General features: G+C 32.0%; 2 protein-coding genes across 3 annotated transcripts; one reads left to right on the top strand and one right to left on the bottom strand.

The window, feature by feature from the left end:
• Nucleotides 1-6,293: 6,293 nt before the first annotated feature.
• On the bottom strand, nucleotides 6,294-8,718 carry LOC124935183 (protein FAR1-RELATED SEQUENCE 5-like). Its single transcript, XM_047475633.1, has 3 exons — nucleotides 6,556-8,718; nucleotides 6,377-6,460; nucleotides 6,294-6,314 (listed from the first exon to the last, which is right to left on the bottom strand). Exons 1-3 carry the CDS (start codon nucleotides 8,716-8,718, stop codon nucleotides 6,294-6,296), a joined length of 2,268 nt encoding a protein of 755 aa, XP_047331589.1.
• A 4,777-nt stretch (nucleotides 8,719-13,495) lies between these two features.
• Nucleotides 13,496-19,796, top strand: LOC124934996 (serine/arginine-rich splicing factor SR34A-like). 2 transcript variants are annotated; one of them, XM_047475464.1, is made up of 12 exons: nucleotides 13,496-13,682; nucleotides 14,597-14,713; nucleotides 15,633-15,698; nucleotides 15,781-15,855; nucleotides 15,986-16,142; nucleotides 16,259-16,305; nucleotides 16,399-16,456; nucleotides 16,621-16,670; nucleotides 16,801-16,857; nucleotides 18,368-18,435; nucleotides 18,498-18,614; nucleotides 18,716-19,796. In XM_047475464.1, the coding sequence occupies exons 2-12, from the start codon at nucleotides 14,624-14,626 to the stop codon at nucleotides 18,747-18,749; spliced, it is 819 nt and encodes a 272-aa protein (XP_047331420.1). In that variant the 5' UTR covers nucleotides 13,496-13,682; nucleotides 14,597-14,623; the 3' UTR covers nucleotides 18,750-19,796. The 2 variants fall into 2 exon arrangements, with proteins under 2 accessions (XP_047331420.1, XP_047331421.1); XM_047475465.1 differs by having other exon boundaries at nucleotides 13,498-13,682; nucleotides 18,531-18,614.
• The last annotated feature ends 1,151 nt before the right edge of the window (nucleotides 19,797-20,947 follow it).

Genomic DNA, 20,947 nt, shown 5'->3' with positions numbered 1-20,947 from the left:
TTCCAAAATGCTCCAACTAATGGATATCCTTGATAAGCTCGTTTTCGTGCTACACGATTATCTATAAAATTAACTCTTTTTTGAAAGGCTTTTGAAAAAAGAACTTCAATAAACCCCTAAAAGTTAAGCCAAAATCGCAATCTGAGAAAGGACGTCTCATTCCCCTTTATACAAGAGAATAGAGAGAACTAGACTTAAGTCTTCAAAAAAGAGAGTCTTTATACATATCTGTATAATAAACATTCATGTATATGTTGAGGTGAAATCACCGTTTATGCTCATTGGGACGGCTGTCCCGATGACTATCTCAAGAGAAACACGTATTGATTTTCCCAGATAAATCCTAGGAAACCAATATATATAGACACTTACGTGTAGGATGAGGTGTTGAAATCACCGTTTATGCTCACTCGAGCGACTGTCCCAATGACTATCATGGGAGAAAAATGTATTGATTCCCCCAAATACCCCAGAAGTCAAAACAATAGAAAGAAAAAGAAAAATTCTCAAAGCCAGACAGTTGAAACTCTGTCTACAACTATACTAGAAAAAATTGAACTTTCAAAGGATTGTGGCCCACGACAACAACAACCAAAAATATAATTGAACGAGACCCCCATTTCTCGATCACCTTCTTTGCGAATTAAGAGTTTAGAAAATGTCTACACGAGATGGAATTTATCATCCATATCTTAACATTGGAGAAAAAGGAACTCGGGATCTTTAAACGAGATAATCTATCCTAATTATAGAAATGCTCATATTTTAGCCCCAAATACGTTTTTAATCCAAGTCTCCATGATTCATGGAAAGGATCAAGGTTTCTTCTATTTCAAGCATTATTAGAGACAGAATTGTGAATATTCCATTCCCCGAAAGTAACACGACGACGACCGTTGTTTCACCTAGTTGTGAAGGTCACTTCATAAAACAAAAGGAAAAAAGGTTCTGCTAAAATATTCCCTAAGTGATGAAATCCCCTAAGAGTCAATGATTTTAATCCAGTTGCGAAGAACATTTTGCCTCAAAGACCTAAGCACCCCTCAATGCTATCGGTCGATGTTTCAACCAGTTGCGAAGGACAATTTGGCAAAACCAAAAGAGATAAATTGTTAATTAGAGCAACTTCTCTCGTAAACAATCCCCATCTGAATATGCTTTTTCAATCAGTTATGAAGGTCATGTTATATAAGACCTCTCTGAAACCCTATTTATTGATAGGAATTGTAGATCATTGTTATGATTCTTAAAGCCCTATTCTGATATGCATCCCAATAGGTCATTATTATGACCAATCCCTACTATAGTGATTATTATCACTTGTCTTCTACATAGGTCATTATTATAACCTATCTCCTCTGAATGATTATTGTCATCTCCATAGAGTGATTATTATCACCTTCTCTAGGCAAGTTCTATTCCACGGTAAACATTCATGAAAGTCATTATTTTGACTAACTTCCAGTAGGGAATTCCATTTTTTGATGGACGTGGCTTGATTATTATCACTATTCTCGGAAAGTTTTATCTCTATCCCCGTGGAATTCTATCATCATTCTCAAGGAGAGCATTCCTTAGGAGAATCCTACTTCTTAATGTATAATCTTACCATCATAAGACTCTTCCCCACGGAGAGTTTTGTTTACTCCCTAGACAAGCTCTATTTGTTGATAGGTATTATAAATCATTGTTATGATAGGATTATTATAATCCATCCTCGGAGTCCTACTTACTCCTTAACAAGCATGAGACTATTGTGTATCTATCTCTAGACGAGATTCAAGCAACGAATGATCATGTGGTTGTTCCCACCTACGAGTCATTGTTATGATTCATCCATAACATCTGCATTCCATCTAGGTTTTTATCATTCTACCTTATTATAAGCTAGGGTACAAATTTTAAGATGTTCATCCCTTGAACCCACGTTTTCTACAAAATAAAATTGTTTTACTCAAACTCGGTTCGAGAGGGGCATTTTATAAACATGCAAAATTAACCTAACCTAATTTTAAAATAATATTATTAAATAATAATAATATTAAAATAATATTTTGAATTTTTAAATTCAAAATAACCCAAAAATATATTAAAGATCAAATTAAGGGTTAATTATTGTGATAATTAAATAAAAAGTCAAAAATAATTTGAGGTTTAAAATATTGTATTTATTTTACCCAAATTAAACCTTAGAAAGAGTTGAAATTATTTAATTATGATTTTAAACATAAATTATGTTTAATTTATGGCTTAAAACAATTAAAATACCCCCAAAATACTCAAAAATACCCAAATCAAAATAATGGACATAATTTTTATTATGTTTCAAGAAATATTTTTTGTGGAATTTTTGGTAAAGAAAAACGCAAGAAATGGATTAAAATTTGATTTCAAATAACTCTTTTATAAATAAATAAAACTGATAATCCCGTGTAGCAGAAATTATGTTTAATTAATACAGCATGATTATGAACCATCGAATCAGCGTTGGATGATCCAGCGCCCAAGAATTAGCCACGCATGCCCGCTGTAACAGAGCACACGTGCGCCCGGTCCACACAAGATCGACTAACGAGCTGCTAACCCCGCTAGCCCGATCGCCTAGACACGGATGAGCTCCAATGGAACGCCTAACGACGCGTTCAATAATCAAAATGACGTCATTTTAGGCATCTTCTTCGCCGATGTAGGGAGTTCGCCGGAATCGCGACTAATCGACGACAATTCTTCTATAAGGGATAACTCTGTCATTTCTCCACCTTATCCCTTTGTTTTTCTTCCTACGTGCTCGCCTTATCCTCACCATCAATATCCCTATAGCTAGGGTCGATACATTGCCTTAGAACTAGGCTGCCACAAATGGGATAAGATTTAGGGATAAGAACGTCGATCATCAAGTTGAACTTGAATTTGACCGACCTAAAGCTACTATAAATACACTTTAGATGTTTCTCTATCAATCCATCAAACAAACATCTCATATTATAATTGAAATCAAAGAATTTAGATTCCGGCCAAAACTAGTTTTTATGAAAAACATCTTCGGTGATCAAACCTTTGATCTAGGCTTCTAGAAAGCTTCCAATACACCCAAGGAGTGTTCTCCAACTGTTTGTAAGCATCCATATCCTTTGAATTTCGATTTGTGATTGAAAATTGATTTTTATCAAATTTGATCGATTTGATAAATTTCAGGGTTCAATTGTATGATTTCTTTATTTAGAATCAATTCCTATATGTTATATATGAACTTTCTGTTGAAAGAGATTTGATCAAATCAACTTTAAACTAAAAAACTGAGAATTTGAGTTGAAAATTTGGATTTTTACAAATTTATGTTCTTGAGTTTTAATCTTGATTTTTTTGATTCAAACAGCTACTAAACATGTTTGTGAACATGTTAGAATAATTTCCAGATCACAGTAACATCATTTTCAATTATTTTGATCAAACTGTATTTTTAAAAAAATTGAGTTTGAATTTTATTTTCAAAATTTTTTACAGTATTGCTTTGATGTTCTTGTTTTGGTTGTGTTCAACTATATTCATCATTTAAAATCTAATTGAACAAGAATCAAACCTTGAAATGACATAATTTAAAAGATCCCAAATTTTGACCAAAGAATGGTTTTTTTAAATTGATCTTTGTAAAGATTGAATGATCGTGATTAGGGTTAGGGCTTTTGTTCTCCAAAATCATATGAATCATCTACAACTTATAGACCATATTTCCATGATCTATATCAAAAGTTATGTCTTATGTAATTCTTGACCAAAAAAAGAACACTCGGTCCCCGACGACCGAGTCCTATAGGACCGAGAATCCTCAGTTTAGACCGAGACTAAGGACCGATGTTCTTGAGTTAGAACTGAGACCGAGGACTAGTTCTCATGTATTCTCAAAATATTTTAAAATAATATTTTCTCTTAAAAAGATTATGGCACACAAACCAAATTTTAAGCGCATCGATCTCGAGCCACCCCGTGATATTCCTCATATTGTCGTGTATCGTCCAGACACGTGTTAAGCTATGGAGGGAGCGATTCCTAGGGTCACAATAACATTTTAAATTTTTTAATAAAAAAATATAATATTTGATAATTATTCAATAAAATTCAAAAACACAATTAAGTTAACACATTATCAATAATTATTATTTGACTCTTAAATTGGATATTCTAGTTCATCTATCATTTATATTTGTTTTACTCAAATTCCTACCCATCTTAAAAAGAAAAACTAAAATGTCCTAACATAACATAATATTAATAAACATAATTTAATTAAAAATAAAAATAATATAAATTAAAAGTATTATCTATCATTATTCATAGTTTTGAGTGTGGTCACTGTCACTCAATTAATACCCTTGTCATTATACTATCAGATTTGGGGTTCATTCGACGCTACCCCTCTGGGCAGTGCCCCATTCCATTCATTATGTGACACGTGTAACATTATATTTAACCTTTAACCCAAACAAAAAGTAACTATAGTTTATCTTTTACTTATTTAAACCTCAGGTAAAGTTAAATATTAACTTTACTACAGTTTGTCTTCTTCTTAGTTAAACCACAGTAGGTAAAGTAAATATTAACTTTTTACTCGTTGCTACTTCTTCTTCAGCTAACCCCGCCTATGCTGTTGCTTCTTCTTCAGCTAACCCCGCCTATACTGCTGCTCCCGTCCGCCGCTGCTCTCCTCCCCGCTGCTTTAGAATCGACTTCGTCATAAGTTAACCTGTCTCCCGTCTGTTGCTGCACCAGAAGCGGGATTCGGGATTCTTCGTTGCTGCAATAGAATCGTCGTCCGTTGCCGATCGTCTTCGAAACACCGCTAGATGATGATCAATACAGAGCTCATAGGTATAATACAGAGCTCATAGGTATGTATCATCTCTTCTTAATACTGTTTTTTAATTAACTAGTTTCATAATCTCAATCAATTTAATGTTATTGTCTGTTTTAGAAATTTCTATTTTAAGTAGGCATTTCCGTTGAAGGAATATAGATACAGATAAGATCTCAACAAAAGTGAAATGTATGTTTATCTTTGTTTATCCTTGAATGTCTTAATGAATGAGTTTTATCTTCTTGTGATGAAGCTTTAAGGGAATTTTATATCTGATTTGTAAAAAATTGAATTAGATTTGATTTACAGCTTGTTTATTATGTGATTGAATTTTTTCATTTTAAGTTCTTATGTTTTAAATTTTTGTATGATTTCAGAAAATCAATTGATTTCTTACTGAACATGTATCTAATGTTCTATATTGTTACTATATAGACCATTTGTTAATTTGTTGGTTTGGTTGCTACTTATTTTGAATAATGCTTACATAAATATATAAATTGAGATCCCAAATGCACATTTAGATGGAATAATGTTTGTATAGGGCATAATCAGATCTTGATTTCTATCTGATTTTCTTGTAAAGTTTGTTTATAGATGGAATACTATTACATAAATAAATAAATTGTTGCAGTCCCGGCCTATTATGCACATTTAGTGGAGCCAGATTTTATACTAAACCAGAGATATGAGGATGGGACCAAGGGTGGTTCACAGCTGCCAAACCAAGAATTCGGCCTCTACCTGCCCTCAAGGAGAATGTGAAGAAAGTTATGTTTTACTGTTATAGAGGGCTTTGTGTGTATATTATTTATATATGTAATGTAGTGGATACAAGCTATTAATTAATATTTATAGGTTCTTTTTTGTTAAACATCAATGGTTTTTAATTTTTCATATATTTCCATTCATCTTTTTTGTTTAGCAACACTCTCTACATTTAATGAATTGAACACTTTCAGAAATGAGATGATGTTTGGTAGTATAAATTGTATAAACTATATAAGTTTTGATCATCTAATAACTGATAATAATAAAAGAACCATCATCACTATTAACATTATCAAATGAGAAAAATGCTAAGAAAACCCAAACTATGACAAGTTCATAATTTTTGCTACATAAATATGACAAGTATTACAAATCCAGCTACATAATATAACAAGTATCACAAATTCAGCTACACAAATATGACATGAATATAACAGAAATATGACAAGTTCATAATTTTGTTTCATAGCTACACAAAAATCCAGCTGCAAAAGTAGAATAGCATGTTTGTAAATTCCAGCTGATAGGTATGCAAATCCTAAAGTAACACCTATCCCAAAAAAAAAAAAAATTGGCGATGATAGTAATTCAAATAGAAGGTAGTCGTAAATCAAACTATAAATACCTCACACAATTTTAGAGACACTAAGAATAATACTGGTACGCTTCTTCAGTTATCAGGATCGTGCCCCTAAACATTAAAAAACATAGTCATATTTAAATAAGTTTAATGTTTTTTATAACATTTCTTACTTGTGATGTATGAGAACCCCCAAAGTGATATGGAGACCCCAAAAATTGTGATTGATGAAAACCCTCCAAATGAGGACTATCAAGCTGCATTTAAAATACAAAAAAAATAAATATACGATATAAATTTTGATTGTGCCCAAATTCATCATTAAAATTGAAAATTATAAAAAATTAGTTACCATATTAAAATGATAATTGCATTTAGTATCCCAATGTCGTGTAATATTTGCATTTGTAACTCCTTTTGCTTTAGCAGTGAGTGGGTTACGTACATATATTCCATCATTTTGAATATCATCACATGGTATCTCATCTTCTATATTCAAATTCGAGACAAGTTTGGAGATTTCATCTTTTGCATTGTCAAGAAATCTACATAATATTTTTCTCGCATCCTCATGAGGTTTGCTCAGTTGAGTTAGATCGTATATCGATCTCATTACTTGGTTGACAAATACCATCTCAGATACATGACCACCACTTTTACTTTCTTGAAAATCAGAGATAATTCTATTTCTTACATTTTTCGTCCATCTCTTTAAAATGTAACAGTTTGGTAAAATAGTGACATCCATAGAGTTAAACACCATCAAAGCATGCTTACACAATATTCCCATTGTCTCAAACTTGTGACAACTGCACTTTATCTCATGATTCTGTCTGTTGAACATCACGTGTCTAACCCTTGAATTTTCATCATGAGATTTTACTTTGATCTCGATCAAATTCGAATCATTACCAAAATAAGATGGTGATTCAACATATTTGCAATTCAAAGAATTAACCAATTCAACCTCAAATAATCGGTATATGGTAAGTGTATAAACATCAGCAGCATGAATCAACAATGGATGTTTTTTCAAAATTTGTGAAGGCTTACCATGACGACAACGAGTATCTTCGGTCTTCTCTTTTACCCGCCAATTATCTTCAATCTTTAGATAATTCATCACAAATTCATACAAAGAACTCATTTTATTACCTGCCTTTTTCAAAACCATATTTGTTACCTCGCTCCTTGAAGTAGCCACAAGTCCCGCACTGAACTTTTCATTACTAAACGCAGTAGCCCATTTTCTCCTAAGTTTGTATATTCCATTCAACCAATTATGATCATCTAGATGATATTTATCAATCATATATTTCCATATGGTCTCAAATTCAATTTCAGACTCACAATATGTCATGCATTTATGCCACAAACTTTTAAAAGCTCGATCACCATTTAAACTTCCAAAGTGTGAGGGCGCATTTTGATTTATATGCCATTGACATAAACGATGATGTGAATCTGGAAAAACTGTTTCAATGGCATTCATCATGGCTTGGCATTGGTCTGAAAAGATTGTTTGAGGTTGTTTGTCATTCATAGAATCAAGAAATGTTCTAAACAACCATTCAAAAGAACTTTCGGTTTCATCTGACATAAATGCCAAGCCAAACAAAACATTTTGCATATGATGATTTATACCAACAAATGGAGCACATATCAAATTATACTTGTTTGTTCTATAGGTTGTATTAATCGATAGAACATCACCAAAATATTCATAATCAACCGCACATCTATAGTCCCTAAAGAAAAAGTTCATCATCCTATCGTCATCATCCAATTGCACATTCCAGTAAAAGTAAGTCTCTTTATTCGCCTTACTTATAAAATATTGAATAAGTGCAGTAGCATCTCCATTCTCAACTTTCGTATGTCTTCTCAACCGATTCAAATGATCATATGCATCCTTTCTAACAAAACCTAAATTTTCTGGCCCACATGCTTCATTTTCCATAAAAGAAACAGCATTAGAGATAGATATTCCAGCATTTACCATAGCTTCTAGAGTAGACTTTTTTGCATATGATATATTGCGTGCTGATCTCAACAAATGAGTTTGATCAGGTGCAAACATCTCATGGTTATGCTCCATAACAAATCTACTCACCTTCCATTCACCCGCTTTCTCCCTTGTAATTTTCAATTTGGCTTTGCAGTTAGTTCTAGTGACCAATTTTTGATAAACTGGAATTTTATTACTAGACCTTTTTTCGTCTTTTAAACCTTCACATGAACAATTAAATTCCTTTGATTGAAGCTCGTTAGTATGAGGAAAACATCTTTGATCACTTTTTCTCACACTAAATCCTTTGGCATGTGCATATTGACAATATAATAAATAAACATCTTCAAGATTACTCACAATCGTACCCACTAATAGTTTACTCTCCAAAACATCAACAACAAAGTTCTCAGTTTGTTCTTCAATATTTTCTGGCATGGATAAATTTGAGGCTTCTTGACTATAGTGTCTCTCCAACTTTTCAAGTGACACTAAGTTATCTTCCATTTTAAATCAAGAAATCAATTGATTTTCTGAAATCATAAAAAAATTTAAAACATAAATACTTAAAATGAAAAAATTCAATCACATAATAAACAAGGTGTAAATTAAATCTAATTCAATTTTTTTACAAATCATATATGAAATTAACTAAAAACTTCATCACAAGGAGATAAAACTCATTCATTAAGACATTTAAGGATAAATAGGAATAAACATACTTTTCACTAAATGCCCTAAAGTAGAAATTCCTAAAACAGACAATAACATTAAATAACATTAAATTTTTTGAGATTATGAAACTAGTTAATTAAAAAACAATATTAAGAGATGATACGTACCTATGAGCTCTGTATTGATCATCATCTAGCGGTGTTTCGAAGACGATCGACAACGGACAACGATTCTATTGCAGCAACGAAGAATCCCGAATCCCGCTTCTGGTGCAGCAACAGACGGGAGACAGGTTAACTTATGACGAAGTCGATTCTAAAGCAGCTGGGAGGAGAGTAGCGGCGGACAGGAGCAGCAGTATATGCGGGGTTAGCCGAAGAAGAAGCAACAGCATAGGCAGGTTAGCTGAAGAAGAAGCAACAGCATAGGCGGAAGAAACAGCAGCATAAGCCAGTAAAAAGTTAATATTTACTTTTTACCTACTGTGGTTTAACTAAGAAGAAGACAAACTGTAGTAAAGTTAATATTTAACTTTACTTGAGATTTAAATGAGTAAAAGATAAACTATAGTTACTTTTTGTTTGGGTTAAAGGTTAAATATAATGTTACACGTGTCAGGTAATGAATGGAATGGGGCACTGCCCAGAGGGGTAGCGTCGAATGAACCCAGATTTGGTTAGGTCACCCATGATTTTTGACACGTGCCTTCTTTCTTGCCCCTATTACTAGGGTTAGTCAAAAAATCCGATCCGAACAAATTTGAATCTGATAGATCAGATTCGGATATTGATTTCATTTGATATTTTTATCGGATTTTTGGATCGGATACGGATCAGAAAAAAAAATTTAAATATTTGAGGCGATCCGATAATTTTTAAAATTTAAAAATAAAATAACATATCTATATATATATAATGATGTTTAATTTTTAAAGTGTCCGGATTGGCGGGTCGAGAGCTGTGGTTAATTTGGATACTTGGGTCGGATTGTGGGTTGACCCGTTTTTAAATTTAAAACGGTTAAAAATAAAATTAAAAATGCTAGAGGTATGTTTCGAACTTGCAACCTAACAAAACAAGTACAACTCTTTAACCAACTAGGCTACAAAGACTTTATATTTTAAATTCAACACCAAATTTGATAAACGCGGGACGTTTTAATATTAATATAAGTTCAACTTTTTAACTAACTAATCTATATATATATAATGATGCTTAATTTTTAAAGTGTCCGGATTGGCGGGTCGAGAGCTGTGGTTAATTTGGATACTTGGGTCGGATTGTGGGTTGACCCGTTTTTAAATTTAAAACGGTTAAAAATAAAATTAAAAATGCTAGAGGTATGTTTCGAACTTGCAACCTAACAAAACAAGTACAACTCTTTAACCAACTAGGCTACAAAGACTTTATATTTTAAATTCAACACCAAATTTGATAAACGCGGGTCGTTTTAATATTAATATAAGTTCAACTTTTTAACTAACTAATCTATATATATATATATATATAATGATGCTTAATTTTTAAAGTGTCCGGATTGGCGGGTCGAGAGCTGTGGTTAATTTGGATACTTGGGTCGGATTGTGGGTTGACCCGTTTTTAATTTTAAAACGGTTAAAAATAAAATTAAAAATGCTAGAGGTATGTTTCGAACTTGCAACCTAACAAAACAAGTACAACTCCTTAACCAACTAAGCTACAAAGACTTTATATTTTAAATTCAACACCAAATTTGATAAACGCGGGACGTTTTAATATTAATATAAGTTCAACTTTTTAACTAACTAATCTATATATATATAATGATGCTTAATTTTTAAAGTGTCCGGATTGGCGGGTCGAGAGCTGTGGTTAATTTGGATACTTGGGTCGGATTGTGGGTTGACCCGTTTTTAAATTTAAAACGGTTAAAAATAAAATTAAAAATGCTAGAGGTATGTTTCGAACTTGCAACCTAACAAAACAAGTACAACTTTTTAACCAACTAGGCTATAAAGACTTTATATTTTAAATTCAACACCAAATTTGATAAACGCGAGACGTTTTAATATTAATATAAGTTCAACTTTTTAACTAACTAATCTATATAGGTTTTGAGTAAATGGATACTTGGGTCGGATTGTGGATTGACCCACCCATAAACTTAAAACGGTTAAAAATAAAATAAAAAATGTTATCCGTAATTTTTTTTCACGATTTTTATATTAATACTCGTGCAAATGCACGGGAAAAATGCTAGTTTATAATAATTACAAATCCAAACAAAAATTTATCTTTTCCTTCTCGTTTCTCTTTACAAACTCAAACAAAAATATTATTAAATAATTATAAATCCAAACAAAAATCTCAATTCCTTTTGTTTTCTCTTGATTCCCTTTACAAACTCACAAACCCAAACAAAAATATATTTCTTCCTTTTGTTTTCCTTCCCGTTTCCTTTTATATCTGTTTGTAAATCTGTTCTCTTTAGATGGAGACCTAATTTTAGAGTTTAAATAGTCATTAATCATTGGAGGCTTGAAAGCTGGAGCTTATGAAAAAAAAATAGAAATATGAAGAAAAAAAATTAGAAATATGAAAAAAAAATTAGATCGGCGGTATCCGGCTAGCCGATCCGATCTGGTATTTTCGGATCGGATAGTGGTCGGATACTGGGTCAGATACGAATCGCAATTTAAAAAAAAAAATAGAGGCGGATATCCAATCTGAAATACCGAATCGAATCAGATCGATAAGTTTGTCCACCTCTACTACCGCATGAATGACCCGTGACAATAATAACCAAGTGAGGAAAACTATGAAGTAATCTTACAAATTTCAATCTCAAATGACAATCATAAAATCACCTCAAACTCTAAAATACTAATTTTTCTCTAATTCTTTTATAAATAAAATTAACTAAGAAATCGAAATGAATTTAAATTATTTGACCAAATTTAATGGGTTTAACTTTTGTTGATGAAGAACATGGGTACGGGGAGAGGAAACGGTGGGGGATAAAGCCATAGATTAAGAAACTATATAAGGAGGAAAAAAGAGAATTTATAAAAGTGAATAAAAAAAAACTACATCAATCATTATCATTAAAAAAAAAATCTCTCCTCTTTCTCTTTCTATCGTTTATCTTATTATTTTTTATTTAATTTTTAAAAATTAAAAGAACAAATTGAAAATAATTAAAATGTGATATATATTATTTTAAATTTTAATATATATATATATATATATATATAATTAATGAATGATCTAGATAGATTAATTCTTTTTTAAAATTTAATGAATTTTTTAATAAGAAAGGATAGTGTAACGAAATTATTGTAACAAAAAATATTTTATTTAGTTAATTTTTAGTTTAACTATTTACAACTTACCCAATTTATATTCATATTATTAAACATAATATTAGTCCATTAATATTATAAAATTACAGTTTTATATAACAAAATTATAAAAAATCACAATTTTTTTATTATATCCCAACAATTATTTTATTTAATATATATATATATATTAAAAATTAAATAATAAATTTAAATATTATTTAAAAAGATCCGTTAATGGGAAAAAAAATTTAAACACAACAAAAAAGAATGACATGAAAAAATAAGAAGAAGAAAAACGGTACTTAATAAATTATTGTGTTCGTAAATCCTCTAGTAGACGATTAATTTCCCGACAGACTTTTTAGACTTTTCTGAACTAATTTCTTGATAAAGCGTTATAATAATAGTATATGAAAACTTTTCTGAACTAATTTCTTGATAAAATGTTATAATAATAATAATATTATGAATGATAAGCATGGGACAACTATCATCATTGAATGTTCGATGATTTCTTTCCAACCAGATAATTCACCAAAAAATAATTAAGATAATAAATCAAATATGTATATCTGTCATATTAGCCATATAAATCCAAATTTTCTAGTAATTACCTAAAGACTCAGACATCACCCAATTAATCTTAGTAATACTCAACAAAAGACTTCAAATATTAGTCACCTCTAGTTAATACAAAAGTAAGTGAGTTGTGAATTCATCATCTTTATAATACAAACGATTAACTATAATATAACATTTTTTTATACACAGATTAGAATTGAACCATTAATATTACTCATCTAAAAAAATATATAAATTTATTAACCACTTTGAAAATAACATATTAAAAATACTTTATTTTATAAATTTAAATAAATTAACAATTATTTAAATATAATAAATTAACAATTATTTAAATATAATAATGAGTTCAGTTGAAATATTATAGTTTAATAATTTATTAGTTTTATTAAATTACTTTGTTGTCCAGTACTGTTTTTTTTTTAAGTTGTTATTTTGCGCGGGAACTTTTAATTTAATAACTAATGCCCTCCAATAGACATGACTTTGGATAAAAAAAATTATACTTATAATATTACAACGGTTATGGTTTTATAGATGATGAATAATTTAAAGAATTCTTCTTTAAATTCATGAATAAATATAATATTTATCTTATTTTTTTATATAAAACTTTCTTAAAAGAAAGAAAAAGTAGAAATAAAAAGTACTATAAAAGACAAATCTCTATCTATGTTTTCTAACCCATACTTATTGCCATCCCTAGGTTCATCATACCATGATGATGGTCTTCTTCTTGGCTTTTGAATAGATTAAGGCTGGTTTTCTAGTTCTCTCTCTTCCCATAGTTTAGTGTTATCCTCTCTTACGCCTGAGCTGCCGATTCTGTTGTTCCCGACGAAACCGCAACTTCTGGGTTTGCCTTTACTCCGGTTAGCATTTCCTCTTTGCGGTAAGCTCCATCTCCTAATACTTTTTTAACAGCTGAAAACAGTTTGCATGTAATCCAAAGTGCTCGCTGGATCTGTATTGTGACCGATTAATGATATTGGTACTGTTGTTTTAGTTAGCCGAGTATTAAATGAATGTGAAATTTTCATCATAGTCCGGTTCTATTAATGATCTTTGATTGGATGACCATTTGAAACTTTCTGTAGAATTATTCCATCACTGGTGATCTGGGTTTGTTTTTTTGGTTTAGATTTGTTGATTGCTATTGGGGTCCGATGACTTTGTTAACTCTTTTGTTGGATCACTAGAATTGTCATAAGTTCACTCAGGTCTTACAGATTCATACCAGCACCTGTGGCCTTCTATCCCCCAGGAGAGCATTTTCCAACAGAATCTACAAACGGGTCCATTTACAAACCTAGCCCATTGCTTGTAGGACCCAATCTGAACCTAGCTTAGACCAAGCTAAACCTGCTTCATTGAATAATAGAAGTCCTCCATATTCTCATAGCACATATGTTTGCTTGATGTTAGATGCCAAACGCTTGGGGAACAATGAGCTTTGGAGTAATGAATAGGGATGTAGTGTTGGTTGTTTGTCTATAGTTGAAGGTTCTTGCTCACTCCTACAAGATCTCTTCACCTGTCATAATTTAAAGATGATGAGGAATTCGATTTTTATTGACCAGCAACTTATAGTTGTAGAGCATCTTGGCAAATATTGCCAATGGATCTTGTGGAGTACTGCTCACTTAAAGGATTGCTTTCTTGGTTAGCTTCATGGTGTTTTTTTTTCTTAATTCTGTTATTTCAAAAAATTTACAGGGTTGCGATGATTGATCTTCATGATGTTCCAGGAAATTTAGAATTCTTGTTAGGTTTGGTTATTTATAAGGTTTTGAATTCTTTGTGCAGGTGTAATTACTTTCTCAACAACTGAAAATGAGTGGCAGTCGCTTTCCGCATATTATTTATGTCGGCAATCTTCCTATGAATGTTAAGGAGTGGGAAATTGAGGACCTATTTTACAAGGTTTTTGTCATACAATTCTGTTCTAGCACATTGTTTTGTTGTAATCTGATATTAGTCATGCCAAATTAATTGTATCATTGAACATGATGAAGTGGAAGCAAAGTAAGCCAGTAGCACATCATATAATATCTTAGTTTTATTCATTAATTATTAGCAGGAACATATATAATCGAATCCCTCTTGTATTGTTTCCATATGAACTATTTTATGATAATGCCGGAGCTAAGGATACAAGTAAGTGATTTTAATAGATTCTTGAATAGAGTATTTAGTATATTAAAATGTCTAAGTAACAAGTAGACTCATACCATTAACTTGTAACTATAATTAGGAAAGATCAATAAGAACCACAAATTATTGTGACATAATAAAGCAATCACTGAAAAACTTCACTCTATTAAGTCTTCATGTTCGAACGAATCACATTATAGTATTATACCTTATAACACTCAAAGCACCTTGATTGAAGTGGGGGTCCATAGGAGCTTCCTCTAGGGAATAAAGCCTGATCTAAAAAACAAAAAAGTATTATACCTTAATTCACCTCATTCCTCTGCCCATATAGTGCAGCAATTGTTAAAGTTTTATCTGAATTCAAATTAATTTTCTTAGGGTATACATATTTATGCTTTCATATAAATAATTTATGTCTTAACTGACACATATCCAATTAGGGGGTTATAAAATCATGTAGTTCTATGCTGGATAATTATTGTGAAAGAAAACTGGTTTCCCTAACCTTTATCCATTGCAGATGTCACATGTTTGAGAAAATGATGCATGATTTTGGAATTGAATTACATCTAAAAATCGGTTATGTTATGTACTGTTGGCAGATTGTTGTAGTAATTATTGGCTGATATCGGCTACTTGATTTTATATTTTTGACCTTCTATTTCCCCTTTCATCCGCCCTGCAGTATGGCCGTGTATTGGATATTGAACTCAAGATCCCTCCACATTCCCCTGCTTATTGTTTTTTAGAGGTATTTTTCTATGTATTTTATTTTACCTCTGGGATGCTTCAGTAGAATGTTTAGTGACCTGAGTTTGCTGATTCACTGGTAGTTTCAAAACTCCTGCGATGCTCAAGATGCTATTAGGGGCCGAAATGGCTACTATTTGGATGGTTCTTACTTAATGGTAATTAATGTGAATTATTTATTTCATTGTTCTTCTTATATCTAAGTCAATACTTTTGCATAATCAACTTTGACATTATTTCTTCGTTTCAAACTCTGTCTGGTCTTCCTTTAACTTCATTTTTCATTAGGTCGAGCTTGCGCATGGTGGTGGAGGGCCATCCTCATCAAGTGATCCACACAGCAACTATGGTGGTGGAGGGCCATCCCCAACAAATGCTCCACACAGTAACTATGGTGGCGTGGGAGGCCATTACGGCATTGAACGCCGCCAATCTGAATATCGAGGTGGAATGAATGCTTTTATTTCTGACTAATTTATTAGATATCATTCAGCTCCACTACTATGAGAATTTTGAATATTCCTTCTTATGACTTCAATTGTCTATCTTACCTTGAAATAGTTATTGTTCGTGGGATTCCTTCATCAACTTCCTTGCAAGATTTGAAGGTAAGACATTTTTTAGTTTGTCTATCTTGTATTTTTTTCATTAGTGAACCCCCCATGGAAAGGGTTCTGATGTGAATGGGATGATTATTTCAGAATCATATGCAAAAAGCTGGTGATGTGTGCTTTGCTGAAGTTTCTCGTGATAGCGAGGGTATGATTCACAGATTAAGACCTTTTGTAATTGCATTTATATTACATGATAGTAGTTATCTTATTCTGTCCTTTCTGTGGTATATATTTTTTGTTTACTGAAAGTACTTATTGGTGAAATATTTTTCTTTGAGCCTCATTGTTACATTTTCATGGATTTTCCAGGAACTTTTGGTATAGTTGATTATACTAATTATGAGGATATGAAGTATGCTGTAAGTTGCTACTGCTGTTAATTCCAGTCCTTGATTTGTCATGTTACTTATTTCCCCTTATTCTCTACTATGCCACTTGTGTGTGGTATTATAAACTATTAATATTGGTCCATTTTGGATGGTTCTTCAGATCAGGAGGCTAGACAGAGCAGACTTTGGAAATCCTTGGACAAGGACCTACATCCGGGTATTAAAAGATCTCACACATTTGTTTCACTGTACTTTTTCTTGAACTGTGTTTGTGATTTCAATAATTTGCCTTATATATTTTTTCCGAAAGAACGAAACATCCATATTTTTTCAAACACTGCAAAAATTGTGTTGAAAACAACCCAACCAAAACAATTCAGCAAAAGGGATGACCTGAGTTTTCATAAGTTACAATCGAGCAAAAAAACTCAAAAAGATGGTGACAAACAACATCAAACAACAGATGGCATCCAAAGACGCCAACTTCTAGAAGAGCTAGGCTACACCACCGACAACTCCTTCGTCCCTTCTCCCTTCACCTCTCTAGTCATAAACAAGAAAATCACAATTAATTCCGCCCACAGGGAAATTTGATTCTTCATGAATTCTCAATTCTCAATCCTCCACTAAAGGCAAAGAATTCCATTGATCTTCAAGAAACAGAACTTGCTATGAAAGTTAGATTTCTTCATGAATTCTTCATTCTCAATCCCCCAAGTTGCCTTATATTCTGTTCCAGCAAAAGTACATATGTAGGTCCAGAAAAAAGGTATTTAGATACTGTCCGGCAAAAGTACATACATAGTGTCTCTTATTGCTGTCATCAGTTTAGATGTCCGTACCTAGCAGCATGTTCAAAGTTTGAACTTTTCTAAATCTAATAGCAGATGGATTGTGTTGGATAAATATTCCCTGATCTTTAACCCCGTTAAGACAAATTTTAGCTAGCTAAATGCTTCACCCTCTAAACTTTTAAAGAGAAAAATGTATTCAAGATCCATGCTTTTCCAGACTACTTTCAGATTGAATAATAATTCAATCGAAAGTACTCAGAGAATATTTATTTGGTTGATAGTTGATTTAATTTAATATTAAGCGTAATAATGCAATAACGAGATGCACATTCTTAGATTTATTCTCAACTGTAAATTATAATGTAAGGTGAACTTAGTTGCATAATTTTTTGTAGAAACTGTAGTTTGTGATATATTTGACTAATAAAATCCAGTTTTTCTTGATGATTTCTTAGAGTGTGTAGTATTGAATCATTAATTTATTTTTTGGTTTTGCTTTAAGGAATTATTGTTCAAATTTTATTTTAGGAGCTCTGGTCATTTCCCATATTCTCCACGGAATGTGTTGGCTTCCTTGGAGAAACAGCTAGATAATCTTGATTAACTGAATTGGAGTTTGGTAGAATAGTAGATGTTCCTGTCAACAAAAAAGAATCTAAATTATAGTAGAAAAAAAGGTGTAGGGTAGAATTTCTCTCTTCAAGGTAAGTAAAAGAAACTAACAATCAATAGTGGGTTTGATTCTAAATTTATTGGATACTAGAACATTATACTGAATGTTTAGATGCTAAGCTTATATTTATTTCCCTGTTTCTTAAAATACAATGTATCCATCCCTGTGGTGTTAGGGAAAATATCTTCCAACGCGGAAGTGATTTCTTCAAAAAAATATCTTTGAATTTGAGTGTTTTTTTCTGTCTGCTGGAATAACAGGTGAAGATGTATGAGGGGAGTCCGTCAAGAAGCCAAAGCAGAAGCCGAAGTCCAAGGAACAAAAGAAGGTAAGGCATACCAGACTGAAGTTGCTGTTTTACTTTCTCAATTCTTTATGTTTACGTTGTAGCAAGTATCTGAATTTCATTGCAAACCCCTTCAGCTTATCTTTGGAATTGTCGCTTTCAATGTCACCATCAACATCAAGATCTAGGTCTATATCTGCATCTCCTGAAAAAACACCCATGTAAGATGAATGTTGTCATCTGTTGTCAACAATTAAACTTTTGCATAAGCGCCATTCTTGACTTATGTTGTCATTTTTGTTTCTTTACCTTGAATATGCAGAGACGAACAAGATGATTATCTCCTTGCGAGGTAAAGTTATTGTTTGAGTTATATAGAAAAAATGAGCATTGGTTGTTATAAAATCTAGTTTTGTCAACCCACCCAGGTTAGCTGAAGTGGTAAGAAAATTCATACTAAAAGTACATTGATTGAAGTGGGAGGCCATTTTGGTGGGATACTGCGATAGCCTCCTCTAGGGAAAAAACACTAGTCTTTAAAAGGAATATGGTCTTGTCGGATATCAGAAAACCTTCGCCCTATCTTGTTTAGGTTGGGGAATTAAGTCAAGTAGTGTGTTGATGAGTTAGATTCCAAGTTATAGTTTAAAATTAGAACTTGTCTCCTATTAAGTTGATTTCATAATTCTAATCAAAGTATTATCTTCAATCAAAGTATCCCACGATCCAACCTCTACGGGATTGATTATCTTCATTGAAGAAGGGGTCATCCCATCTGGTTGAACATATTATAATGAATTGTGATCTCTTTTCAAAGAAAGGTTACTCAGTACAGATCTTGAATTTGTATACAATGCTTCAAGCCATTATAAGTTTAAGTGTTTCTCCTTTTAAGTTGATTTCATAATCTTATGAACTTGATCTCTAAAATTTGTATTTGTTCTAAAATATGTATTTCTGTCCAACCAGCCTTTTACATTGTGTGGTTCTGAAAACAATCTTATTTCAGGCTGGCTCAGGCACTACCTAATATGCAAGCAAAGCATTTTACAGGAAGTGTCACAAAGGATTTGTAGAGAGCTTTGTTGGGATAACTTTTGTTCTAGACAGTTTGCTTGGAAGTAGTTTCAAAAAATACTTTTATATGTTGTTTTTGTGTCAAATGGAATCATAAAAAACTTGCAGAACAGATACTATGAAGTTTCTTTCCAACAAGCTAGTTTTTATCTATGTTCATTTGGCTTAAACTATGTTAAACTACTACTGTATTTCTTGCTAGTCCTCTTTGGTGTCTATTTGATGGGTTTCAACTTCCTTGCCATATACTTGTGGACAATTTCACTTAAAGAAGATTGTGCTTCGGCTTGATTTATTTGTTATCCATTGGATTGAATTTTATGCAATGATTTGTCGTTTTTCTTTTTAGTGTATAAAATTCTGGTTTTTAACCCACTGTCGTAATTTAAGTGGTAAGAATTATGCCTAAGTAACCAAAAGGTAAAAATGTCTTGTGTTAGTTCCTAAATTCAAATTAATAATAATAAATAAATTATGCTTTCTAATTTTAAGGGGAAAACAAAGTTAATTGAAAAATGTAATGAAACATTATCACGAAACAATGGTAATGCATTTCTTTTGAGGATAGGATATAGTTGTAGAATCCTCATCGTCCACATTGCTTGGCATACACCTGAAGTAGCTGTAACAAGTTTCACCTCAGTTGTAGATAGAGTCACAGTTGGTTGCTTTTTTGACGACCAGGTCACGACTCATTTCCCAACATAAAGACCTCCCAAAGGTACTTTTGATCATTAGTATCTCCGGCACATATAGAATTCTCAGTTCCAAGGTGCCACATATGTACCTGAAAACTATTTTGATTTAGTCAAGGTGAAGTTCTGTTGGTGACTCGCTGTACTTATTGTCCAGACCAACCGAAAACATAATATCTAGCCTGATAACAATCAAATATCTCAAGCAGCCTATCATTTGTTTGTAGCCGGTTGAATCTACTTTATTTCCTTCTTCATCCTTATTGTATTTTACTCCATGGATTCCTTACTGAATTACATACTCAGTCCAAATATTTCTAGGATTTCATTTGTATACATTTTCTGATTGATAAAGATTCCCTCTTTGTTTTGATTGACTTCAATCCCAAGAAAGAACTTCATAAGGCCGACATTAGTCATTTCAAACTCATGTTTCATATCTTATTTGAAGGTCTTTATTATCACTTCATTGTTGTCTCTAAAGATAACAAGTAAGTTCTGAAGGATATTTCTCGAAGTCCTGTTGAGTGAAGTATATCTCAATTCTTCGTGTACCATGCTCTTGGGACTTGTTTTAGCCCATATAAAACCTTTTCAAGTTTGTAGACTTTCCTTCTCCTTTTTTTTTCTTCTCAAAACCTCTTCGAGGCTCTACATATACATCTTCAAATAACTTTTTCATGAAGAAATACACTCTTCATATCCATTTGATTAATATTATAGCTTCTGTGAGCTGATGTAGCTATTATCATTTTAATGGTATCTCATCTTCATATCCAAGA

Source organism: Impatiens glandulifera, chromosome 4 (assembly GCF_907164915.1).
Source record: "Impatiens glandulifera chromosome 4, dImpGla2.1, whole genome shotgun sequence".
Lineage (NCBI taxonomy): Eukaryota > Viridiplantae > Streptophyta > Magnoliopsida > Ericales > Balsaminaceae > Impatiens > Impatiens glandulifera.
This window is presented reverse-complemented; position numbering and strand designations above follow the sequence as displayed.

Excerpts from the sequence above, each read along its gene's own strand:
- LOC124935183 (XM_047475633.1), bottom strand. The coding sequence starts at position 8,718 with ATGGAAGATAACTTAGTGTCACTTGAAAAGTTGGAGAGACACTATAGT. Across the intron at positions 6,461-6,555 it reads GCAATTATCATTTTAATATG|CTTGATAGTCCTCATTTGGA; the intron begins GTAACTAATTTT and ends TTTTAAATGCAG. Across the intron at positions 6,315-6,376 it reads GGGGTTCTCATACATCACAA|GGGCACGATCCTGATAACTG; the intron begins GTAAGAAATGTT and ends TTTAATGTTTAG.
- LOC124934996 (XM_047475464.1), top strand. The coding sequence starts at position 14,624 with ATGAGTGGCAGTCGCTTTCCGCATATTATTTATGTCGGCAATCTTCCT. Across the intron at positions 18,436-18,497 it reads AGTCCAAGGAACAAAAGAAG|CAAGTATCTGAATTTCATTG; the intron begins GTAAGGCATACC and ends TTTACGTTGTAG. Across the intron at positions 18,615-18,715 it reads TCTCCTGAAAAAACACCCAT|AGACGAACAAGATGATTATC; the intron begins GTAAGATGAATG and ends TTGAATATGCAG.